We start from the raw sequence: 26,239 nt of genomic DNA, 5'->3' as shown, positions 1-26,239 counted from the left end.
CTTTAAACTACGTCACCACAGCACTTTCCCTGAGCGTTTACTGTTGCTGCCGTTGGATTTACATTGTAGTTACTGGAAAGCCCCGTGCGTCTCATAAAGGGTGCCTTGTGTGGCATTATCGAACGCCGACGGCCGAGACAAAGCGTCAGCATTTGACGCCCTTGGAATGAGAACAGAAGCCTGTTCATAATTCAATGTGTCCACAACGTTAACTTTCACTTTCCCTTTACAAACGTAATAGTTTTAAGCCAAACCATGATGTTTTTTTCCTAAACCTAACGAAGTGGTTATGTTGCTTAAACCTAAGCTATTTTTTTCTTTGAAACCACAACGTTAACCACGTGTTTACTGCGACCGTAGTGGAGCGCCACAGCTTGAGGCGCTGGGGTACCGAGCACGGCAAGGGGTCCTGACAAAGCATCAGTATTTGACGAGTTGGGATGAGAACGTGATGAGAGTTTCGAGTCTCAGCTTGGGTGTGTTTCTGCTTAAAGTTTGCGTGATGTTTTTGCCAACCAGTTGTTTGAGGCCGGGGTGCGTCAGATGCCATGTGTGGGTGACTAAAGTTGTGTAGATGTGCACCTGTGCCACATTTGTCCCTCCGTATATCTGTGGTTGCCCGGAGGTAGGAAACTTCCACTGTAACTTCCTCAATCCTTGAGGCATCTGGATTACGACCAAAAGGACTTGTGACTGAGGCTTTTGTGTTACATCATTTTAATTTATTGGAATATTTTTGCAGTTCAGTCATAGAGGCAGAGACATGAGAACGGAGCATCTCTCAAAATCAAAGTCCTGATTCAAGACAAGCCAGGGGAAATTGGCTCCGACGTGAATCATTTACCTAATCTCCAGCTAATGATTCGGTTGTAACACGTTACTCACCATCTCAACATTTTTTCTGGTTAACCTCACATGGACAGAATTCCCTGTAAACCCAACCGGTTATGCTGCTTCATTTCATCTGTATTTTAGTGAAGTCCTATACTGACCTCTGCTGGTTAATAAACTAAAAGAACAGAAATGGAGATATTATTCCTACTTGACATATTATACCTTTAGCTTTGAAATGTCATTGTCAATATCTCTCAGTCTCACACCTAACCACCCACACACACGCGTTTTATTACTTACACAAAAGGAAATTATTATTGGACAGGAAAACATAAAACGTAGCAACAATCAATATGGAAAACCCTCACAAAAACTGCCAGTTTCCTTCTCAGGCATAAAAACCTCAAAAAAGATGCACATATGAATTTACCAAAGAATAGTTTAAACTAGGGCTGTCAAAGTTAATGCGACATGCAGTAGCTGTGAGGGTTTCTGGATAACATTTGTCATTGTTTTGTGTTGTTAATTGATTTTCAGTATTTAATACATTTGCATAAAGAAAGCATATTTGCTCACTCCCATGTTGATGAGTATTAAACACTTGACAAATCTCCCTTTAAGGTACATTTTGAACAGATTAAAAAATTTAAAAAATATGCGATTAATCGCAATTAACTATTTTAATCAATTAACAGCCCCAGTTTAAACTGAACTGGTGTATTATAGTTTTGCATTAGGCTTATTAATTGAGAACCAATTTCTTATATAGTTATATAGTTTCTTTTTTTATATTTTTATTAAAGTTTCTTTGTTTTTACTACAGTGTTTGTTGTATTTTTCATTTTAAGAACACTAATAACACTACTTTAATAACACTAATATTAACGGTATGTCTACTATTAGCATTACCTGTAACTATATGGCTGTACATGCACTGCCTATGTATTTTAGTGTATTTATACATACTGTTCATAGCCCATTGCCCCTACTGTATATATCATAATGTATTCATACCCCTTACTGTTTATTCCACAATATATTTATTCTGTATTTTATACATTATTCTGTGCATTACTCTGCACTTTACTGCTTTTGCACTTCTGGTTGGATGCTTAAGTGCATTTTGTTGTCTCAGTACCTGTGCTGCAATGACAATAAAGTTAATCTAATCTATATTTTTTTCAAGTAATAAACATTTAAATAACACTAATGATTCAATTTAATTACAATTTTCTTAGAACTGAAAAATAATTTCGCACTGCAAGCTGTGTTTTCCATATATTAAGAAATAATCTATCTGCAGCAAAACAGTAAGTAAAGTTAACTAAAACAATTACTTTGAGATCTGATGAATGATATCTATTTTTTTTATTTATAAATGTTTGTATCTGTTATTTTTGTGGGATAAAATCTTTGAAAATCAATAAAACATATTTACAAAAAAAAAAAAAAAAAAATACTTTGAATATTTGGAGCCAAAAAAAAAAGGTCTTTGCGACCTTTTGCGACCGGTGCAGTCAATGGCAGACTAATCGGAAGACGGCAGAAGAGAAGAAGATGGCGGAGGGAGGTAATGATGCAGAGCTGCTGAAGGAGAAGGCGAATAAGTTCTTTAAAGGTAAATGTGACGCACCTGACAGGTCGACGGCTTCCACCAGCACCTTATAACACACTCACATGTCTCTATTCATCACAGTAGACACGTTAATGTGTCGTAAAACGCTCCAAACGGGAGCCGGTGGCTAATGATGAAGCTAAGCTAACAGCGCTGTGGAAGCATGCTAACACTGTCAACCTCCATTCATTGGATTAGCAGCTAACAGCTAACAGCTAGCAGCTAACAGCTAATAGCTAGCAGCTAGCAGCTAACAGATAACAGCTAGCAGCTAATAGCTAGCAGCTAACAGCTAGCAGCTAACAGCTAACAGCTAACAGCTAGCAGCTAGCAGATAACAGCTAGCAGCTAATAGCTAGCAGCTAACACCTAACAGCTAGCAGCCAGCACAACATCAGCATCGACGTTCACACATGCTGCTGCCACACGTGTCGTGTGTGTGTATATATATATATGAAACACAGCTAACTTGCTCGGATTTGGTGCTTTTCATGTGTTTTTTTGAGCATGTTGTGTTCTCTGGTTTGTATTCAGTCGTGTTACAGAGTCTCAGTTAGCTTAAAGGGAGATTCAGATACAACTCTGCTAGAATATTCTGTTAGACAGCATGTGCCTGAACAGCAGAGTCTAACAGCAATCACATTGTTCCAATAATCAATATGGTTATTAATAATAATCTAAATTATTATTAATATTAAGCCTGAGGCAGTTCATTTAGAAAGGATGTAAATAATAACAGTCACATTGTTCCAATAATCAATACTGTTACTGTTTATTAATTAAGATTATTATTATTAGGCCAGTTCATTTTGAAAGGATGTGAATAATGCCAGTCACATTGCACCTCCGATTTGGTCCAAGACATATATTATTATTATCATCAGTGGTGGAAGTTATTCAGATCTTAAAAGTATCAATACTGTACTACAGTCAGGGAATGAAATGAGCACCTGTCACCTGCCAAATACAGGGTAAGTAAGTAAAGCTTTATTTATATAGCACCTTTTAAAACACACAGTTACAAAGTGCTTCACACACAAATGAAGCATCAAACAATGATGAAATACAGGAAAAATTACAATATTAAATACAGAAACAGATCAAACAAAAACAAACACACATGTGGATGAGGCCTATAGAAAGACTTGCCTATAAAGATGGGTTTTTAGAAGCTGCTTAAAACAGTCCAGAGATTCAGCAGCTCTAATAGATTGGGGGAGATGATTCCAGAGGGTTGGGGGCTAAGACAGAGTAAATGTTCGTTGTGGCAGGTAAAACATTTCAGATCACCTGCCACCATGGCAGATACGTTTTCCTTAATATTTTTTTTAAAAGCAATTCCTAAATTGCAAAATAGTCAGTGATTAAGGTTACATGATCCATATTTCTACTGTCTGGTACCACTGACTCAGTGTTTACTAGGAGTGGTAGAAAATATCTAAAATATTGAGTATTGCAATACATTGCAAATCAATTTCTAATTAATAGTTTATTATGCAAAGATTAACTCAGTCAATACTTAATTTTATTTGCAAAGATATGCGTTCTATGAAAATCCTACTATTCTGATTGCATAAAAAAAGTTAAAAAAAATGACTCAGATGATGCATATGGTGGTGTGTTCTTTATACTATGACAGTTTTCCTCAAATTAAATAAAAAAAAAATCAAAATAAAGGACCAAAAGTGCTCATTATGAAGAAATATGGCCCAGTTTCAGATTCATATATATTATATTACTGGATTATAATTACTGAAGCATGAATGCAGTTCATCACTTTAATGTTACAGCTGGTAAAGATGGAGCCAATTTTAGTTACTTTATATACTGCTGGGTAGCTTAACATTTGAGTCTAATTAAGATAAGATATACTTTATTTTCCCACAGGGAAATTTGTCTTGGGCTCTAGGCCACTGCATCACACAACATACCAAAGTCACAATGTCCATACACGCATAAAATATGGATCATACATACAGTCATACATGAACGTGCTTAAATTCACATGTTTAAACTGCAGCTGACAGAGAGAATCAATCATCATAATCCTAATCATCTATAACGAAAGCCAAGTTCTCTTCCGTTGGTCCACTCTGTAATCTCTGTTTTGAATACTTGTTAATTTAGGTGTATTTCAAAATGTCACTCAGTTGCCTGTTCTTCCTAATGCAAAACACTATAGGATATTACTAATGTTATTGATGATATAGATATTAGCTTTCAACATGATCCCTTTAGGTTGAAGTTTCTAGAGGGCTGAGAGACAATGATGAGTCAGACTCAGAGCAGATATCAGGGAAAGGTTGTCTATTGTAGGATGGGCGGGAATATCTGAGGTATACTGCATAACATAAACAGCAGGACAGGGTTAGATATTTACTAACTATCATTCATGGGCAATTGTAGTTTAAATGTGCCATCACCTCTCCTGATATTAAAACTTATTTCTTCATGTCAGAGAGATTTATCATGTCAAACTAGTACATTGTGGCAGTTGATGCTTGCTTAATGGCAGATATTACAAAACTGCAAAACCTGGTTTAGTTTGTTGTCTACTGTAAGGAAATCAACAATTACGATCAAATACACCCAACTGGTTAGAAACAAGCAAATGCATGTCAAACGTAAACATTTCACTGAGATAAGTGCATCTTTGTATTGGCTATAAACTGAATTTACTAATGGAGCCTTAATTCAGGAAATGTCTGAAATTACATCTGTGTTTAGTACGCAATATGAAATGCTATATTTTACAATTAGGTTTGCCGTACAGAGTGGAAATAATAAGAATAGCATGTGTCATGGCAGTGATATTGGCTGTTACCTTATCATTTGCACACTAATGGGATTAAAGGAAGTTTTCACTGTTTCATAACTTCCTTTTTCCCAAAGTGTGCAGAATCGAACATGCACAGATGTTAGTGTGTGTGTGGCATGGAGATGAAATATTATATATTGAAGGTATGAATATGGTGACCCACATGTCATTTGGGATTTGGATTATTTTAACAATTTGATTTAGCTAAAATGTTGTTCCTGGATTTAGTGAAATGAACAAGATCTGCATTACTAATAACTCCTCTCAGACGCCATATCGCCCACTCATACTGTAGATTAAATGTTGAATTAATAAAAGTATATTAAATAAATCCACCACTATTCATATACCGAATATCGTCACATTATTTATCTTGAGGTATTGAATAAAGCACGTTGTTGATATTTTATTTAAGCATTATTGTCAAAATCTTCCATCAGTTCTAGCAGGAAAAAGAATAATACATCTGTATTACTTGCCGTGTTTCTGACAGTTTTATTGTAACTTTGTAGAACCCAACAAACTCCAATGAAGATGTGACATTTGTTTTCCAGATAAAGACTATGAAAATGCAATCAAGTACTACTCGGAGGCCTTGGAGGTCAATCCAACCAATGCTGTCTACTTCAGCAACCGAAGCCTGGCGTACCTGCGCACTGAGTGCTACGGGTACGCCCTGGCTGATGCTACAAAGGCCCTGGAGATAGACAAAAACTACATCAAGGGGTATTACCGCCGCGCCACCTCCAACATGGCACTGGGCAAGTTCAAGGCTGCACTTAAGGACTACGAGACGGTAAGAAATATAGCATCTTTCAACCGCCATGTAGTCTGAACCTATAAGGGGCCGTACACATGCCGCGTCTAAAAACGTGTGGAAAACGCCAGCCGTACCGCTTACTAAGCAACGGAAACCTGCGTGCTGTGATGAAGTTGAGGTAGTTTAGCAGTAAAAGCCTCAATGTCTAAACTAAACAAAGTCAAAACAAAGATAAATTGACTTCCAGCACCTACAACATGTGAGACCTGAGCAATGTGCGCAGCTAAACACAACTAAATGTGCATTTCTCATAAGAAAGAGCTCTCCTGTCCTGTTCCATCTGTTGATCTGTCACTATGAGTTAGGCTCTTCATGTTACTTTAACAGCCTGAAATAGGGATTATCCTTTAATCCAGTCATGATGCCAATTAGATCCAGTTTGAAGGCACTCAAACCACAGCTATTTAGTTTCTATTGTTTGTCGTGCTGTAAGGAATATAAATATACCAGGGCTTTGGCAACAAAGACCTCTGAAGCTCAGCCATAGTCATAGCATAGACATTTACTGCACAAACTGGACCACGCACCATGACAACAGAAAATGAGAGATAATCCTCATGAAGCTATGAGAGGTTGGAGCTGGATTTATATGTATTTATAGATCTATAGATGTGTAGGCAGGGCTCCAGACTGACTTTTCCTATTATCAACTTTCTCAGTACCAGTACATGATTTGGATGCACCTTTTTTGTGTTACCGCATGGTATTAATCAGTGGTGGAAAGTATTTAAGTACAGTTTTGAGGCTACGTTCTTCTCCACTACATTTCAGAGGGAAATATTGTACCTTTTACTTCACTACATTTATTTATAATGAGTATATGCAACACAATGCATTGTTATACATTGAATTAAACCACCCAACAGTATTGAAAATTAATAATTAGCTCTATTGCAGCCAGCTATAACATAAAAAAATATGCATGTTACTGGATCAATAATAATCTAATAATTTATAATGTAAAGGGCCCATTTGGCTGCATAGTGAGTACTTTTGTTTTTATACTTTAAGTACATTTTCTTGATTATGTACTTACTTTTTACTACTTTGTGTTATTAGTCTTTTTACTTAAGTCAAAGATCTTAGTACTTCTTCCTCCTCTGGTATTAATCAATGACACTGGTTCAGTCAGTCTCTAGTCCCTGTCTGAACTTTCATCATCAGTGGCGAGTCCAAACTTGTCGTTGTCTCTTCCTCACCACCAGCCTCCTCCTCTCTCTGCTTTTTAAAATAATCTGCTTTAGACCGCTTCATTTTTGGAACATGGTAACAGCTAAATGGATCGTTTAGTAAAGTTTTCCACCACTAAGTACATGCACATCACGCGCTGTGCACCGTTACGTACACGCATATGGCGTTTAATTAGTCTCAAACCGCGCACATAAAAACCGGGCACATGCACGTGATATAAACGCACAGAGCGAGCGTAAAAACATCCTCACGCTGGAGCATTTCTGCTCCGTGTGCACAAATACGGTCCTGTGAGCAGTTGGGATGGATGCAGTAGACAGTAATCCATTTCACACAGCCTGTTCAAGGCGGAAATGTTGTGCCGTTATTCTTCCTCGCTCTTCTGTAGGAAAGGTACGGAGGCGGTATAGGGAGACAGCCGCTGAGCCAGCAGTGGAGGTCGTCACAGAGCCGAGCCGATGTCTGTGTGAAAGGGACAGCTGGCACATCGGAACTAAACGCTCACACACACTAGACGCCAATGCTGTTGTGTTTAACATCACACCCCGTTTGCTTTTGCGATTCCGGCGTGATATCTAAAATCACACACCGGGACAGCCGCCGTTGTCTAGTCCAGTGTGAAAAAGCAAAGCTGGCATAACGGCGGATGTTCTTTACGGCAGTATTGCGGAAACTCTGTGTGAAAGGGGCTAGTGGCTGATGTCTCTGTGTCATGCACTCGCATGAATGTGACCACAAGAAATTTTTACTCGCACTCAAAAAAACGTATCGCATATGGGCCCATTTTGATTACAGGCTAGAGCCCTGATGGGTGCAACAGTGACTGTAAATGGTTTCAATATTTTTCATCCAGTATAAACTGCAGAATTAAAACCGTAATATACTTTTATTGCTGTTTACATTGCTGGTCTTTACAGCTGCACTGAGTCAATTTCCCTATGTCTTCCTTGATGCCAGTTGATGATTAACCAGTGTGGTTGATTTATTTCATTTCCCTGTTCTGTTGATAGGTAGTGAGGGTTCGACCAAATGACAAGGATGCGAGGATGAAGTATCAGGAATGTAACAAGATTGTGAAACAGAAGGCTTTCGAGAGAGCCATCGCCAGCGATGAGATTAAAAAATCTGTCGTTGACTCTCTGGACATCGAGAACATGAGTAAGTTTCCAGTGTTATTCAGCAAATATTTATCTGTAATCATAATGTGCTTTGATCAAATTTGTGCTGTAAAACAAATATACACAAGTGTGAACATTGTGTGATTCTTTACTTCATGATGTGTCATCTTAAATGAAGATAATCTTGTGTTGCAGCGATTGAGGACGACTATGACGGCCCCCAACTTGAGGACGGGAAGGTCACATTGAAGTTCATGCAGGAGATGATGGATTGGTTCAACGACCAGAAGAAGCTGCACAGAAAGTGTGCTTATCAGGTAAACATGTTTGTTCACATGAATCACACTGACTGAAGGAAACATGCATGAACCTGTAATTAAACTTTTTTTGTTTTCTTTCAGATTTTGGTGCAAGTTAAAGATCTTCTATCGAAACTACCGAGTCTTATTGAGATCACATTAAAAGAGGTGAGCGCTTTGCAGATAATCACTAGTGAAGTGACTAAAAGATGCTATTTTAAAGTTGCTATTAGTTCATATACATTGAGTGCAACAGTAGACATATATTCTTTGATCAGCTCATAATAGGATTCCAGGGGTTAAAGCCTTGACACACCAAGCAGATGGTTGTATGTCGGACAGTTTGGGGCCATCGGTGAGCGTCTGTCGGTCTATTTTTTTCACCGTCGGCTCTAGTCGGCCGATTCAGCATGTTGACCGGCGTCCGTCGGCGAGAGAAATCACTCTGATTGGATGTTCAGCTTAAACGAATCGGTGCAAGAGAAGAGAAGGGAAGTGAGGAAAGCAAGCCAACGAGTAAAGTAAAGAGGAAAAACACAGAAGGCTCTTCTCATCTGATCATTACACGGATATTTTCACAGCAACATGGCCATCTGGAATGAAGCTAAGTGGTGAGTGAGAGTGGTGTGAAATAGTCGGTATATCCGCCGTCTTCGGTCTTCAGGTTTCCCTTTTTGAATGACGAATACAGACTACTGCCGCCTGCTGGTGTGGAGAGTTATTTCATCTCACGCAGACGCAGAACTTAAGTGCTAACTGTCCGTCGGCTGTCATCTTTGCGGCGTGTTCAAATGCAACTCATCGGCTAAGACAAAGGCGACGTGAGGCGACTCTACAGTCGGCCTTCATCTCCGCTAGTTCTTTGATGTCGGCTTGGTGTGTCTGGGCCTTTAGAGTCACAGCACGAGAGTAAATAAAACACAATATTCCTGTTGTTTTATACTGTTATCTATTTAAGGTGTTCTGTTTCTCTTTGACAGGCAGAAAAAATAACAATTTGTGGTGACACTCATGGGCAATACTACGATCTCCTGAACATCTTCAAGTTGAATGGCTTACCCTCAGAGACCAACCCCTACGTATCCTTTTCTGGTTGACAGCCATCCATCAGCTTTTACATCTCTGTTTGGTGCCGTCATCCTCCTTGTTTGTACCATTCTGTGTCTAAAACATCAACACTTGTGCGTCATGATGCTTAACTACAAAATTCAGCTGTTCAATGGTGACTTTGTGGATCGCGGCTCGTTCTCTCTTGAGGTCATTCTCACCCTCTTTGGCTTCAAGCTGCTCTTCCCCGAAAACTTCTTCTTGCTTCGAGGTGAGAGCGCCTACAGTGTGCCTGTGCACGAGTCTGTGGATGCATGTGGAGTGTTTGCAGATGTGTGCTGTAACATGTCACGTTAATGTGTCACACTTAACACGTGTGCTGTCATAAAGTTCAAAGTACAACACTGAAATTCATTCGTTAGCCTTTTTCGTGTACCTTGTTAACGTATGAAGTTATGTAAACAGGGTTGTTAAATCAAGATTTTTACATGCAGGTAACCACGAGACAGACAACATGAACCAGATGTATGGATTTGAAGGGGAGGTCAAAGCCAAGTACACAGCCCAGATGTTCCAGCTGTTCAGCGAGGTCTTCCAGTGGCTGCCTCTTGCACAATGTATCAACAGCAAAGTACTGGTAAGCGGTGGCATTGTCGCTCAGCTGTCCGGGCTGACCCACAGTAGGACTACGGATTTAGACTTTGAAACTGTAGTGAAAGGTGTGATGTTGCTGGTATGATGTCAATATGCTGTTTTGCTGTGAAGGTAGGCAGTTTGGCCCGGACGTAATAAGATTCTCCTTCTCAGGTTATGCATGGTGGACTGTTCAGTGAAGATGGTGTCACATTGGAGGACCTCAGGAAGATTGAAAGGAACAGACAGCCTCCAGACTCAGGTAGGCTCGGACTCCTAATGCACCATCAGTATAAAACCGACTTCAAGAAACCATCTCAACACCTTCCTCTGCTCTTTCACAGGTCCCATGTGTGACCTCCTGTGGTCAGATCCACAGCCTCAGGTCAGTTCCCTCATTAGGTATCCAGTAGTTTGTGTTGGAGCAACATTCAGTCCACTTCTATCTCAGATTAAGAATTAATCTGTCCACTTCTCTCTCTCTCTGTCATGCAGAGTGGCCGGTCAGTCAGCAAGCGAGGAGTGAGTTGTCAGTTCGGGCCTGATGTGACGGAGCGTTTCCTGGACCAGAACAAGCTGGATTTCGTTGTGCGTAGTCATGAGGTCAAAGCTGAGGGCTACGAGGTCACTCACTCAGGGAAGTGCATCACCGTGTTCTCAGCACCCAACTACTGGTACGTACTCACGCTGGCTAACTTAACTCTTTGAACTCTACTATAGATTAGAAACGGTCCGCCAGCGCCTACATTGGTATTTTTGCTTGCTGTGATGTCATTTCTCAGAGTATCGTCAAATGCTTCATACCCCTTAAATTTGCACAACCTAAGTTAAAATTTTATATAAGTCAATAAACCAACATTTTGATCACATTCATTACGTTTCACACGTAACGTAATGACATCATCATGAGCGTACAACGTGATGACCCGAAAGACAGAAGCCTTAGCTTTCTGCTGCAAAAAGAATGCATGCTCCAGCTATTGTGGTTTTTATTTCAGATCGATTTAAACAGAATCATGCAAACAATGATCAGTCTGTTTTTAAAGGGTTTTGAGGGTGTTGAGTCTGCTGTTATTGGGCCTGTTCACTTTGTGACCTTTAACTGTTGTGTGTTGTTTTCTGCCTCCCTCCAGTGATCAGATGGGAAACAAAGGAGCTTATATCCATCTCAGGGGATCAGACCTCAAGCCAGAATTTCACCAGTTCACTGCTGTGGTCAGTATCCTGTACTATCAATTGTTAAATTGGGAAATGCGGTTATTAATAAGAATTATTAACCGCCGGTTTTGGAGTTGATGTGTCCTATTTTTTCAGCATGTTTTGTCATCATGCCCAACCAGTTTTGGTTGTAGTGTGAACTTAGTTTTAAATAACTACTAAAAACACACAAGTGACTACTAGTTGATGCATTAGCTTTGCAACAAGCTGTTGAAGGTTAATTTGGGGCTTTTAAAATGTTCGTTTAAGCACAATCTAATGTTTGTCTGCCTCACTCCTTTACAGCCTCATCCGAATGTTAAGCCCATGGCGTATGCCAACACGCTAATGCAGATGGGGATGATGTAGAGGCCACGCTAACCTGTCTGTGACACTGACGACCTCCCATCTGACCTGAACCATCCCAGCCACCTCACTCCCTACAGTGCTCGGACATGCTCTCGCTCATGCTTAGCCCAAGGGATCCCTCTCCTTGACAAACTTCCGCTAGTTGTGTACAGAAACCACGTGGTGTAGTTCAGATGGGAAGAGATCACTTAAACCAGCCCAGTCCACACACACAACTGGGTGCGTTCTTTCATGTTATCAGTTAAAACTGGAAAAAAAACTCCCATTTCCGTTGTCCATTTACCCGATCATGTGTTCCATCACTGGGTAAAGAAACCAACCTGTCAGACGAGTCTCCTTGGAGCTGCTTGGTTTTTAACATATTTGATGTACTCAGCAGATGGGATCAAATAGCTGATATGTACCAAAGATCTGTAATGAAAATGATTGTTCAGTTTTTACAAGGAGCGTCTTGTGACTCTGAAACCTAGCATTGTACTGTTGGCCCGTGTACACAGCTTGGAGTATTGTAAACTGGGTTAAGAGCAGCATGTCTATCAGTGTTTCTGAAACTATCCGACAGTGTGTCAGTTTATTTTTTATTTTACAGGAATACGCACATGATTATGTATGATCCCAGTCCCAAAAACATAGTGGACATTCTCAAAGGTGCTGTCTGCCATTAGTGGTGTATTTAGTTGGTTCAGTCATGTAGCTGGTAACATTTGATTTGCACTGCTTCCTGTTGAGGAAGATATTGCTGCTCTCCATGTTTTCACCCTCGACCGTCGTCGTGCCACTCACCCGGCAGCTCCCGCACAGTCTACTCTCCAAACTAGCTTTGGTGTACGGCAAACACTGATGGCACTCTAGTCTCCGATACACGTTCCAACTACTGGTGACCCACCTGTGGATCTCCTCAGTACACAAAACGTCCAAAATGCAATCCTGTCTTGAAACGCACAGCTGCATTGTCCAATGGCCCTCAACTTTTTAGATAAAGAAATACACTGATGTGTATGTATATATACTGTATCATTTAAAGATTCCGTGTAATGTTTGGAGAAAAATATTGAATAAAAAAATCCAGTCCAGTGATTTTAGAAACAAGCTGGTATCTTTATTTATGTCTATTTATATTGTCTACTGTTGTAACACAGCGGGGGTTTGTTTCAATTACCTATGAAGATGTTAAATTAAAAAAAAGTACATTTTTACACTATTTATAAGGGGTAGAAAGTTAAGTACATTTACTCAAGTACTGTAAAATTGAGGTACTTTACTTAAGTATTTCCATTTTCTGCTACTTCATACTTGTACTGTACTACATCTCAGAGGGAAATCTTTTACATTTTACTCCACTATATTTATCTAATAACTTTAGTTACTTTGCAGATTCAAATTAATAATACGAAATATAATCAACAAATAAATTCTGATTTATTATTATGGATAAAGTTAAGACTTTATTGATCCATTGGTGAAATTCACAAGCTACTGGTCATTATATATACAATAAATAAATAACAGGGGAGTTTGTTTCAACTACCTATGAAGATGTTTATTTAAATATGTATACATATATATTTAAATTTATTACACAATTTATTAGTGGTAGAAAGTAACAAAGTACATTTACTCAAGTACTGTACAGTTTTGGGTTACTTTACTTGAGTATTTCCATTTTCTGCTACTTTATACTTCTACTCCACCACATTTCAAAGGGAGATATTGTAGCTTTTACTCCACTAAATTTATTTGATAATTTTAGTTACTTTGCAGATTCAAATTAACTATATAAAATATAATCAACAAATAAATGATGTATTATAATTGATAAAGATAAGTATGATGTGTGATGAAAAAAAAATCCTTAAACTATCTCAAAATAATGACTTAGTATCTCAACATTAAAGTAAAAATATTGATATACATTATTTTGAGACACTAAGTCAAAATATTCATCACAGTGGCAGAAATGGGCTTCATTAATTGTTCCATTGGTGAAATTCACAAGCTACCTGCTTGTATAAAACATACTGTAGTAAACATTAAAGTAATGAACACACTATAATTCAATAATATAATTAGATTGTTATTATTAAATTTGTACTTTTTGTACTTTAAGTATATTTTAATGCTAATACTTTTGTGCTAATTTTGAGTGCAGAACCTTTACTTGTAACAAAGTATTTCAACACTGTAGTATTACTACTTTTACTAAAGCAAAACATCTGAAATACCCCCCACTGCACTTTACTGTAGTTGTCATAAACAATGACATTTCTTCTTTTTTTTTATTGAACAAATTCAGATTTATAAACAACATGGCTCATAGATCATTGCATTAGAATAAAAAGGAGAAGGTGCATACAGCACAAGAACAGATACAATTATACATGAAAATAATAAATGAAGGGCTATAGGGCTGTATACCTGTAATTCATAATCTTCTATTATACTAAGAAGTTTCAAAGCATTTTTGTTTTTCCAGACTTTAAGGGCTTTTATGTAATAAAGAAACTCATTAAACTCTAGGTAAACAATGACATGCTGCTTCCTCTTCAGGACGAAAGTCGTCTTAATATGACGTCACGGCTCTGAACAGCTGATCGTCAGTCGTCACATTGTGCGCCACCACTTGACAACACACAGCAGCACGAGTTTCACCTTGTTGTTGTGACTTCATCTGGACACGAAGATAAATCAGATTTCAACACCGGAGATGCCGAAATATTGTTCTGTACCAAACTGTAAGAATGAAAACGACAAGAAGAGCTTCTACAAGTAAGTTAAATGTTATTTATCTGTTAGTTAGTGTTAGTTAATGTTAGTTACTGTGTTAGCTGCTGGAAGAGACGTCATCTCTGACTTTAGGGGACGTGTTCTTGTCCTATAAGTCAGTCTATCACAACCTCAATCTACACAACATGTTTACTGACTGACATGAATCACTGTAGTTATTAAAAATCAACATTATTCTGTTTTTTTTTATGTTTGTTTTGTCTTGTTTTGACCTTTGAAACCATAGAAATTGAGTTTCTATGTTGATTGAATCATGATAAGAAAGAAGGAAGATTAAATCCTGAGTTTTTTTGAAGGGTAAATTCACCTTTAAGATCATTTTCACTTGTTTCATTCTGGAAACATGTTGCTGTGGAATTTTTTTAATTTTTTTAAACAATATTTTTTACTGAATTTACATATTTTATTTACATATAAACATATAAACATATAAACACATACAGACAGACTAATAATATTAATAATTAAATTATACAATGAAATGTTTAGTCAGAATTTCCACAGTAATCAGAGAAAGAGAGACATGACATTTCATGTATTTCACATATTTAACAAAGAAAACAAATAAAATAAAAGATCAGACAAAAACAAATAAATACCTCAAAGAATAAGAACAAATAAACAACAACAACACAACAATTTCATCAACAGCACTCAGCGTGTAGTTTTATTCTAGTGGATTTGAGCCATGGTGGAGGAAGTGTGGTGGACTGGAGCTGTGGATGTCATCTTAGCCCTGGAGCTGATGATTCACAGACAATATGTAGTTAGGGCTGGGCCACAATTCAATGTGATATTTTATCATCTTTCAATGGAATCATATAGTGATTAAATCATATATTGAGATATTGTGATACACAATTACGTCATCTAAATTGATAATAACAAATACTAACTAATTTCTCAGAAAATCTCAGTTAAATCAAACTATTATTTTAATCATATTTTTTCTGTATTTGTGTGCATGAATGTAAACATAGTCAGTGTGTAGCTGGAAATTCTCACTTCTCGTTTTTTTCTCTATATTTTCACTTGAAACCATCATTTTGCATTAAAGTTCTTAATTAAATAAGACGTACTTTTAATTTGTCAAGTATTTAATTTACACAGGAGTATACATAAATAGGCTTTACCATGTGGTTATTTCATATAGACTATTTATGTATTTATTTAACTACCAGAAAACATGCTATCTTGTGATATATCTCTATCGATATATCTGTATAGAAAATTTTGGCCATATCGCCCAGCCCTGTATGCAGTGGTGGAAGAATTACAGTAAGAATATTCTTTACTTAAGTAAAAGTAGAAATACCACAACCTGAAAATACTCCGTTACAAGTAAAAGTCCTGAATTCTAAATGTTACTTAGGTAAAAATACAGAAGTATTATCAGCAAAATGTACTTAAAGATTCAAAGTAAAAGTACTCATTATGCAGAATGGCTCCGCTCACTAATGGTTACCTGTAAGAGCCTGTTAATGTTCCTCCCTACTGCTGGGTAGATTAGTAGTAGAGTACTGCATCATATCTTATAGGCCCAGTGGTGGAAGAAGTATTAAGACCTTTTACTAAGTAAAAGTAGCAATACTACAGTGTAAAAATACTTTAAGTAGAAGTCCTGCCTTCAAAGTCTTACTTCAGTAAAAGCACAAAAGTATTAGCATCAAAATATACTTAAAGTATCAAAATTAAAGTACTTACAGTACAGTACTTGAGTAAATGTACTTAGTTACATTCCACCACTGTATAGGCCTAAGCATATCATGTGTTTTTTAAGTGAAAAGTAGAAGTGTCAAATAAATGTAGTGGAGTAAAAAGTACAATATTCCCCTATTAAATGTAGCGGAGTATAAATATAAAGTTGTATAAAATGTACTTAGTTCCATTCCACCACTGACAATATGACACCACACATGATGATTTTATGGGAATTTAATCTTAAATACTTATAACTAGGATATTCAAACTAAAGCAACGAGCTTTACAGTAACAGCTGCTGTTGTGGCTTTCATGTGTTTATTTATCATTTCAAGGTGTTTCTATTATTCTGTCTTCCTCACATGAAATATGATCTCATCAATAAATGTAATCTGATACAGCGTCACCGCTAAGTACCTAAAAAACTACCAGTGTTGGGCTGCATTTTACTAAACAGAGTGTAGCGGCACAAGCCGAAATGTGCCGAGTCGACAGAGTCACAACATCAGTTCTGATGCTCTGATTTCCAGCTTCGGGAGGCAGTTTTTAGACTTTACAATATTTCTCTTGAAGGAGCGCAGTGTGAGCAGTGTCTCACATCTGTAGTCTTTGTTTTGTTCTAGGTTCCCTCTCCAGGACCCGGTCCGGCTGCAGCTCTGGCTGAGGAACATGGGACGTGAGAGCTGGACTCCCTCTCGACACCAGTATATTTGCCACGAACATTTTGCGCCGTCGTGCTTCAAGGTGCGCTGGGGGATCCGTTACCTTGAGAATGACGCCGTGCCCACAGTCTTCCAGGAGGCCGAGGTAAAGTAAAGTCATTATATTGCCATTATTCTTGCTGAATCCGATTTTCTTTTCAGGAAGTTGATATTTGTTCTTTAACATTTGTAGTATTTGAATGTTCTAGGTTAATTTATCTCAGCAAGTCAAAAAAGGAACTACAGTTGGACTGTAAACACTGTCATGTTGCTTTTGCTTCTGTCTAGAAACGGAAAGCCCCGGATCACAGCGAGAAGAAGCCAAAGCGGTTTCGAGCTCACAGTAATCAAAGCATAGCGGTGTCAGATGACAGGACCGCGGCTGTTGACGCCGTAGAGATGGAGAGCACGTTGCACACGGTACATCTGTACGAGATCACCGTCGACTCGTCGCAGCAGGCAGAAACCAGCCTGGTGGAGTCGGGGGATGTTGGGGAATCTGACTGCTCCCTCCAGACAGACCTGAACCCGCTGGCATCGGTGAACGCAGTCGAAACGGGGCCAAATTTCCCTTTAACTTTACTCCAGACAGTTAATGATCTGAGTAACGGTGGAGAGGTGGTAGTGATGTCTGAATGTCCCGCTGGTGAAGGTCAAGACGAGCTCCTGAATGGAATCACTGCTGGCATTTTATCTCAGGGCCACGGGCTGCTCATGAATGACTCCACGCCGGGCTGCACACATGAGACCGTGGCCTCCCTCGGCGTTGAAGAAGTGACATGCACCACGGAGGAGTTCTCAGACGTCCACGGAGGCCGTGAGACTCAAGTCATCGCCTACTTCGAGACGATACCAAACGTTCTCCCCATCAAAACCCCTGCCCGGTTCAACTTCACCCCGGATACGGTGCTGTCGTCCGCTCTGAGCTCCAAGCCCATCACATCTACTCTGCCTATAGTGTCCAAACACACGCCGCCTTCCCCCACGTCTCTGGTCCTCACCGTGGAGAGGCTGGACACAGATGAGGGAGAAGGAGACGACGGTAGATCAGAGGAGGAAGATATAGAGCGGCAGGATCACCAGCTGGAGGAGCACTGGTGAGCACAAGTTCATGCATGCTAAATTATGTCTGTATTTTCAGGCACAGGCCAACAAGGTAAATGACGTTGCTAGCTTGCCCCAATAACACCACATTGCAGCCCGTGAGCAGCTGCTGTCTACAGTGCTCACCTTCAATACTGGACCAACTTCAGAAATTGTTGTCCCTATTAGTCAGTTAGACACAAAAACATTGGAAAATAAGGTTGAAAAATACTGAAGTTAACCTTTAAAGATGCAGCAAATATTGATATTCAACCTCCGAAAGACCCCTTCAGTAGCTCTCCTATATCCTCTCTCTGACTTACAGCTTTTACAATCTCTTTCCATTCCTTCCATGAGCAGCTACCATAAGAACAGTCTGAGTAAGGAGCAGCTGGAGGCGGTTGTGGCCGAGCTGCAGAAGAAGGTGAAAGTGCTGCAGCAGCGACACCGCCGACACCTGGAGAAGATGCTGGGCCTGGAGAACAACGTCAACCAGCTGAGGCAAAACAACCTGCTCAACGAAGAGCGACTGCAGCTGCTCGAGAGGGTGAGAGCTCGGACGTATTTACATGAAATCCAGATTTATCTTAAAAAAATAAAACTTTCGAATTGCTGTTCTCAAGTTTCTTTTGGCTTTAGCTCACTTTCAGTTGTCTCCTCTCTCTCAGGCGTACATCCAGACCAGTGTAGATGTTGGCGGGACTGTGGCCATCATCTATGAGGAGGACGATGCTGCGTACTTGTATACTCCACTAATGAACACAGACGAAAAGCTGTGAGACCGACTGTCCCATCTGTGTGTCCGTCTGCTGCCCGCTGTGCCAAAAAAAGTGATGTGATGTTGAAAACAAACTACCTACTTTATGAGATGTGTGTGTGAGACGTGGCAGCATGTTGTTGAATCTGCTGTGAGCTTTGCACAAATATGGATGAGTAATACGAGACAATGTTGAATGTGGTTTTTTTTAAGGTTTCCACCCTCTAACCTTCCTCCTTCCTCCAAACCACTTTTTGTTTTTGACTTATAAGTTTGTGATAATGTACATATCAAATTAAAAATAACTTCCATTCAGGTTTGTGCTTCATTTGTACATTTCAGCTATTAAAGGGGGTCAAAAAACATCAGACTTTCGCACAGAAGGCCGGTGTTTGTGTCTCGTGTGAAACCAGTCCCAAAAAAGTCAAAGTTGATTTATTTGTCATGTAACTTCCGTACTTAAGTTACGCCACTTCTAGTGTTATTTAAACCCAAACCACAATCTTTTCCTAAACCTAACTAAGTTTTGTTGCCTAACCAAGTCGATCCATTCCTAAACATAACCAAGTAGCTTTATTCTGAAAAGACTGGTGCGGAAATTGACATGTACGTCACGTGTTGCTGGACATTCGTGGGAAAACGGGAAAAAAAAACGTTGAAGTGTCACGAAAAAAAAATGGGAATTCGTGTCTATCTACACAAATCAAATAAACAAAATTTGATTACATAGTGCACCTTTAATCATCATCACTGACAGCTTTGACCTTTTCTTCTTCAGTAGCAGGAACAAAAATAAATGAGTTTAGTGACAGTACAATACATCAACCGTCGTGGGTTTATGGAAGTTTTAACCCCTGTTTACAGGTAGCACTGAGCATCTTGCTATATGGTGGTTTGATTCAACAGTGACAGAGAGGAGCTGCCAGTTGAAATGTGAAAGAACACTATATGTAAATTGTACAGTAGTTGTTGTGAAGACTCATATGTTTTTATTTAGAAAATCAAATTAACCTCATTGGGGAAACCATGTGCAGGAAGGATGTTACTAATCCATTCTCACAGATTTACTGCATTATCTGTTTAACTCTGCAGAGTAAAACCTGGATCAGGTCATTTTACATTCAGTCAATGTTCAAGATATGAAGTGCTTCTCGATTTGACTCAGCAAAATGATCCAGATCACTCAGTAAACCTGCTTCTTGTACAGTGGGTGGGTGCTTTCCCCTCATGTAGTGCTCTCATGTCTCCACTAGATGGCAGTAGAGTCAGTGGTTTATCTGGATTACAGGAGGTGTTACACACAGATCAGACCTCCTTACATGAATGTTGGCACCAACTAACTATGACTTTACACTCGATTTGGCAAAATCAAAAAAGACTTGCAACTCGACAGCAGTGACTCGCGACTTCACTTGGACTTGAGCCTTTTGACTTGAAAATACTTGATACCTTCCCCCACGCCCAAAGATTAAAAAGTATATTATTTAAAGGTGCTCTATTCGATATCCAGAGCATTAATATAGCATCAACAACTATTTGCTATGTAAAGATATAGAGGAGTAGGCTAATGTCAAGTCACTCTCCCTCTGGTTAACACTGTTAACTCTGTCAGCACTTTTGACGTTTTTTGCACTGTTGGCGCTATTAGATGAGCCGGCTCACCTTCGCCATGTTGAGAGCTGATGAGAGGCAATAAAGAAATGCTCCCGTATTTAGCATCTTTAAGAAATCAACTAACGTCATCTTTCCTGAATCAACTAACGACTCATTCCCATCAAGACAACAATTACTTCCCCAGATCCAATCCAACAGCATCCAATCAAGTTGCAGGACAGAACCATGAAGAAATAAAGTCACGTTACGGAGCGCCAGTACGAGCTAATTATGACTCGTTTAGGACTCGAAACTCATTAGTTTAGTACTTGTAGATTTGAGTGCAAAGACTTGAGATTTACTTCTTACTTGCAAACCAATGACTCGGTCCCACCTCTGTTAATCATATCTTTATTTTTGCTCAAAACTTGAAAAGGCCATTTTGAATTTTCAGCAGTAGCTTTCGCAACACTTCTCGTTTCCTCCTCCTCTTCGTCCAACCCCGTGTGCTTGAGCAGAGATATCGCACTAGGTCTTGAGCTGCTCAGGAGGGGGGAGGCGACTGTCCTCTTGGCGATGGGCAGGCGGCAGGCAGGGAGACGGATGGAGGCACTGGCTGGATAACGGCATGCTGCCACCAACCAGCACAATGACAATGTTAAAAAAGAGGTATAGAAAACATGAGTAACTTATTGATCAAAGTTACAATAATCCATTAAATGCCCATCTATTCATCTTTATAAAAATATGTTTGACTTTATATACCTTTTAAAGTTGTCCTTGCCATCACCATCACTTTACCTACAGTATATAGTATCTGTGGAATTCGCTGCCACATTAATATGTAAAAGTCTCATTACTTTTAGCCTGATTAGTGATCAGTGAATTGCTACTTAATCAGAAGATGTGGCTGTGACTCATGAGGACAGGCTAGGCTATATATTGTGTAGCATCACATATCAATTTAAAATGATTATTTGAATTTTTTTTTTTTAAAGGTCCCATATTTTATGACATTTTCATTGCTTTTATATTATAAAGCAGGTTTAAGTTCTATATAAATACTGTGAAAGTATCGAAACGCTTAATCCACAGAGAAATACACACAGCCCCGTATTCAGAAACTGAGCTTCTGAAACAAGCCGTCAAGATTTCTGTCCATTTGTGATGTCACAAATCTACAATATTTAGACCATTTCACAGTTTTAAACATAAAAATTCTAAATGTGTCCCCGTTTATTTCCTGTTGCAGTGTATGTGAATTACATCAGCTGACAGGAAGTAAACATGGACCCAAGCTGTTGCCTAGCAACGCAATTCCATTGAAATGTACTAAAACGGAGCGTTTCAGACAGAGGGTGAATACAGGTATATTCAAGCAGACAGCATGAGGAAAATAAAGGGGTTTTTAAACATTAAATTATGTAAACATGTTCTAGTAGAAACCAAAATACATGTAAGAACCTGAAAATGAGCATGATATGTCCCCTTTAAAACACCAACGTTTGCTTAATCACTGAGGCAACACCCACCTCCTTAAAATCTACTGAAGAATAAACAGTAAAGGAGATAATCAGAAATGACTTGCACAGTGTGAAGCTACATTAAAAAGGTTTGCACAGGATTAATACACAGTCATACAAATAATTTAATTCAGAGCGTTTCTCTCTGCCTGTAAAGAAAACTTTATAAAATAAACCTTTTGTATAAATGTACCTGTGGCGTGTTGCTGCCGGTGTTTCTCAGCTCCTCCAGGTCAGTCATCCCCAGCTTCCACCTCTGCCATTTCTTCTTCATCTCTGCCTGCACCTGCAAGCAAAGTGATCCTGGTGTACAGTGCCTGCATGTTTACACTCACTTTGGTGTCTTCTCATATAGTGTGCACGCACACAGACACAGCACTTACCTCCTTGTTGACAAAACAGTAGAGGATGGCTACAAATAAACCCTGTGAAGAGGGGAAATCATTTAACTGTAATTTTGAACCCAACGTATAAATACCATGATATGTGGTTTGTTCTGCTGCAGATACATGTAGCCTGGGTGGATACACAAAGTCCTGAGTGTACCTGGAAAGAGTTGAGGAAGAGTTGGAAAAAGAGGTTGACGTTGTGGAGGATGCCGTCCGTGTGTCCCTCCGTCAACACAGCAAAGACCACTTCATGGATCCCCAGCAGAGGGATCAGGGTCAGGGTGGATTTGGCCAGTCTGGAGGGAAAGACGCAAAACAGAAGTTGTTCTTTTGGTTTGTCCCTCTTTTTGGAATACAGTGATGGAGCGTTGGCTTTATATCTGGTGTCTATTCAGGAGGTTTCCCACACTACTACTCCCCCAGTGTTCACTGCCTTAGCCCGGAAATGCAAGTACAGAAGTCTTAGTGAGGTATTTGTAAAATGTTTAAATAATAATAATAATAATAATAATAATAATAATAATAATAATAATAATATTAATATTAATATTAATATTATTAATAATAATAATAATAATAATAAAAAGAAAGAAATATAATACTAATAATTCGAATAATAATGCTAATAAATAGATAAATAAATAGATAAATAAATAGATAAATACAATTAAATAAAATAGAAGAACATAAAATAAAATAAAATAAAATAAAATAAAAACATATCAAATAAAACAGCCACGCGTCTTACCTGAATTTGTAGTCGTTGTATCTCATCTGATGGGCTTTCAGTTTGGATACGAGAATCTTGATGATGCGGATAAAGATGAAGAAGTTGACCTGAAGAGAGAAAAAAAAAGCAGGGGCATTCACATCCTCATTGAGATGTGAGATGACACTTCAAAACATGGATTCAAATCAGTGTATATAATAATTTAGAGCAGCTTCTGATGACAACTTTGTTCACTCTACTGTCCCCCACAATGGTCCAGGCTGGAAGCTACTATGAGTCACCCATGAATATTAATCACTGACTTCTGAAAGTCAAATATAAATGTCCATTACATTACATGTTCATGTGTGTGTGTGTGTTCATGGTTGAGTAATTTGAATGCAACAAGGAGTGCTAGGGGTCATGTACTCTACAAGGTGAAGGATCTACACTGTGTAACTAGACATGATGCAGATAAGATGAGAAACAACACGTGGAAACACATACGGATCACAACCTGTGATGTTTCTGTTCTGTGTTCACATCGTCTGCATTCATACTGACTGGAGGGTTTAATAGGCCAGTGTTTCTATTTGTATGTGTGAGTGTGAACCAAGCTTATAGCAGTTTTACATTTTCAATTTATCTTTATTTTATTTTAGTTTTGACTTTTCGATTTCATTTTAGTTCGTTTTCAGAGTGTGTTTGCTAGTTTTAGTTTAGTTTCAGGTTGTTGTTTTTTTTAGAAAGTTTTAGTTTTTATTAATTCAGTTTGACTTTGTTTTTGTTAGGGCCAGAGGTATGTAGTTACATACAAAATACACGGTTGGAGAACTGTGTAGGAATGGCCATAATGTTTAATGTTTAATCTTTGTGCTACTTTTGTGTCCGAAGCAATTGTGGCATAGCGCAAGGTCAAGCAAGGTCAAGTCTGTTCAATTTCTGTGGTTCAATGTCACGAGAGGTGACGGACATTCATGCTGTCTCCCCTTTTTTTGGTTTTGATATATTATAGCTAAAAAAATCGAAAACTGAAATTAATTTACGTTCATTTTTATTTTAATTTAAAAAAAAATTTTAATCAGGCAATATGGTTTCAGTTTAGTTTTTCTAAAAGGATATAGATTTCATTTATTTTCAGTTTACTAAAAATATTTTTCACTGCTTATTTTCATTTTAGTTTGAGTTTTAGTTTACGATAATAACCCTGGTGTGAATGTGCCTGTTTGTACATTTACCAGAATGGCGATCAGGATGGGAGTGCGTATTATCCACCAGTGCGCCATTTTATCATTTATCTCCCAACACCTATAAGCACAAACACACAACAAAGTGAGCAAGTATACACAACATAAGACATAAGTGAAGATCTAATTCACAACTGAGGAACAGGTACGAGAAAAAAATGATGAACTCCTGCACACTGTCAGCACAAAATGTATTAAAGAGGCAACAATAAAAATGACTCACCTTGTGTTTTCAAACAGGTAACGTACGATAATCCAAGGAACCACAAATAACACCGGAGCGCCTGATACCAAACAAAACAGACATATTTAAGGAGAGAAATTTCACTACACAACAGCAGGTGAATTTAATCAGTTTACACACAGTGTGACCTGTTCAATAATTAAAGAGTGCAACCATTTATTCTTGTGTGTTGTGTGTGTGTGTGTGTGTGTACCCCAGCCAATGAGCAGGTATCCACAGAAGTAGAGGTTTTCGTTGAACACCATCAGCACCAGGAGGTTGTGTAGATATAGGCCTTCCACCAGCAGCCAGTAGTAGTTGGCTCCCACACAGTACTGCATCAACACCTGGGCCACGCGGCAGCCAGACGCTGCCTGGTGATTGATGATATTGCTTTTTAAATTTCAAGTTGTGAGGGAGTCAAGTCTCAGTAAATCAAGATTTTATCCACATGTGTTTTGACTTCAGTTTTCTACTTCAGCTGACTTGTATTATTGATGCATTGTCAAAACGTATGGTCAAGGTGAAGGCTAGTGATTGAAAACAGTCGTGTCTAGATGGTAACTCATGATTTGTGAAACTCTAGCGAGATGGTTGAGGTTAGGCATTGACCTCAAATTGTTAAGGGTAAGAGACTGTATATATTAAGTGGACGTAGTCACCGTGACGTCACCCGTTAGTTTGTGGACTGTCATTTTGAAGCCTCGAGTTTGAAAGCGACTACCGGACGCCAGTAAAAAGTCCTCCTAAAAAGTGCCGTACAAAAGACAAATTATTTCTATTCTGTTGTCATATTCTACAGAAATGTTCTGTGTTGAACAATAAGATATTGTAAACATAATATGCATTTTCAGTCCAAAATGGCGGTCGCAGCTGTTGTCAAAAAAACACTAGAGTTTCATCTCTTTGCATCTATACTCTTTGTTTTGGCCGTCGCCATCTTGTTTTTTTGCAACCAGAAGTGACACGACAGGGTGGAGCTAAGTGCAACCGAATCCTCAATAAGACATTTTTAGGTGACAAAAATGTTATAATTCACTTTCATGAACTGAAAACACACTGTGAAAGGGTTAAAGTTGAAAAGACGAAAACACGGACAACTCCCAGATCGGACAACGGCGTGGTAGCGACCTGTCAATCAAAAGGTAGCCACGCCCAAAAGCATCCCCTGCTTTATGGTCTATTTGACTCTAAATGGGACCATCATTTACTAAATGAACATCATGCTGTATTGAAGAAGACTTGAAACTAGCGATTGAGACCATAAACTCATGTTTACAATGTTTACTGAGGTAATAACTCAAGTGAGAAGTAGGCTCATTTTCTCAGAGACTTCTAAACAATTAGATTTCTTTTAGCAACCAGAGGAGTCGCCCCCTGCTGGCTGTTAGAAAGAATGCAAGTTTAAGGCACTTCAGCATTGGCTTCACTTCTCAGACCCGGAGGTTGCACAATGGTTAGGATAGGTCGACGCCGTCGGGCAGTGAGTCTCGTGAGAGTTTTTGCAAGTTTTCACAATTTGTGGGTTACCGTCTAGATACAACTGTTGAAAACATTTTGATGCAATGGAAGCTATACTTTCTGTGAA

At 38.8% G+C, this 26,239-nt stretch overlaps 3 protein-coding genes across 6 annotated transcripts in view; 2 read left to right on the top strand and 1 right to left on the bottom strand.

The window, feature by feature from the left end:
• Positions 1-2,294: 2,294 nt before the first annotated feature.
• ppp5c (protein phosphatase 5, catalytic subunit) lies at positions 2,295-13,030 on the top strand. Its single transcript, XM_074641199.1, has 13 exons — positions 2,295-2,452; positions 5,822-6,063; positions 8,289-8,436; positions 8,592-8,713; positions 8,798-8,863; positions 9,676-9,774; positions 9,908-10,013; positions 10,237-10,379; positions 10,550-10,637; positions 10,720-10,760; positions 10,871-11,049; positions 11,509-11,590; positions 11,879-13,030. The coding sequence occupies exons 1-13, from the start codon at positions 2,392-2,394 to the stop codon at positions 11,939-11,941; spliced, it is 1,440 nt and encodes a 479-aa protein (XP_074497300.1). The 5' UTR covers positions 2,295-2,391; the 3' UTR covers positions 11,942-13,030.
• A 1,491-nt stretch (positions 13,031-14,521) lies between these two features.
• On the top strand, positions 14,522-19,282 carry LOC141771183 (THAP domain-containing protein 5-like). The gene is made up of 5 exons (XM_074641194.1): positions 14,522-14,707; positions 17,050-17,233; positions 17,416-18,224; positions 18,571-18,757; positions 18,879-19,282. The coding sequence occupies exons 1-5, from the start codon at positions 14,646-14,648 to the stop codon at positions 18,987-18,989; spliced, it is 1,353 nt and encodes a 450-aa protein (XP_074497295.1). The 5' UTR covers positions 14,522-14,645; the 3' UTR covers positions 18,990-19,282.
• Positions 19,283-20,430: 1,148 nt separating this feature from the next.
• The window catches only part of gipr (gastric inhibitory polypeptide receptor), a 13,418-nt gene continuing 7,609 nt past the window's right edge, over positions 20,431-26,239 (bottom strand). For 2 of the 4 annotated variants that reach the window (XM_074641190.1, XM_074641191.1), the window contains exons 8-16: positions 25,314-25,397; positions 24,866-25,025; positions 24,652-24,712; positions 24,420-24,489; positions 23,221-23,309; positions 22,630-22,768; positions 22,467-22,508; positions 22,278-22,369; positions 20,431-21,203 (exon numbers count right to left, since the gene is read on the bottom strand). In XM_074641190.1, coding sequence (XP_074497291.1) covers positions 21,089-21,203; positions 22,278-22,369; positions 22,467-22,508; positions 22,630-22,768; positions 23,221-23,309; positions 24,420-24,489; positions 24,652-24,712; positions 24,866-25,025; positions 25,314-25,397 — 852 coding nt within the window. In that variant the 3' untranslated portion in view covers positions 20,431-21,088. Of the gene's footprint in view, positions 21,204-22,277; positions 22,370-22,466; positions 22,509-22,561; positions 22,769-23,220; positions 23,310-24,419; positions 24,490-24,651; positions 24,713-24,865; positions 25,026-25,313; positions 25,398-26,239 lie in introns of all 4 variants that reach the window. The other 2 variants (XM_074641192.1, XR_012594690.1) reach the window with 2 other exon arrangements.

The sequence above is a fragment of the Sebastes fasciatus genome, chromosome 7, assembly GCF_043250625.1.
Source record: "Sebastes fasciatus isolate fSebFas1 chromosome 7, fSebFas1.pri, whole genome shotgun sequence".
NCBI classification, from domain to species: Eukaryota; Metazoa; Chordata; class Actinopteri; order Perciformes; family Sebastidae; genus Sebastes; species Sebastes fasciatus.
The sequence above is the reverse complement of the archived record's forward strand: the minus strand, read 5'-3'. Positions and strand labels throughout refer to the sequence as shown.

What these genes read in the sequence shown, in the direction of transcription:
- ppp5c (XM_074641199.1), top strand. Translation starts at nt 2,392, where the DNA reads ATGGCGGAGGGAGGTAATGATGCAGAGCTGCTGAAGGAGAAGGCGAAT. An exon ending in TCTGGACATCGAGAACATGA is followed by an intron (nt 8,437 to 8,591) that starts GTAAGTTTCCAG and finishes CTTGTGTTGCAG; the next exon opens with CGATTGAGGACGACTATGAC. An exon ending in GTATCAACAGCAAAGTACTG is followed by an intron (nt 10,380 to 10,549) that starts GTAAGCGGTGGC and finishes TCTCCTTCTCAG; the next exon opens with GTTATGCATGGTGGACTGTT.
- LOC141771183 (XM_074641194.1), top strand. Translation starts at nt 14,646, where the DNA reads ATGCCGAAATATTGTTCTGTACCAAACTGTAAGAATGAAAACGACAAG. An exon ending in GACAAGAAGAGCTTCTACAA is followed by an intron (nt 14,708 to 17,049) that starts GTAAGTTAAATG and finishes GTTTTGTTCTAG; the next exon opens with GTTCCCTCTCCAGGACCCGG. An exon ending in CACCAGCTGGAGGAGCACTG is followed by an intron (nt 18,225 to 18,570) that starts GTGAGCACAAGT and finishes TTCCATGAGCAG; the next exon opens with CTACCATAAGAACAGTCTGA.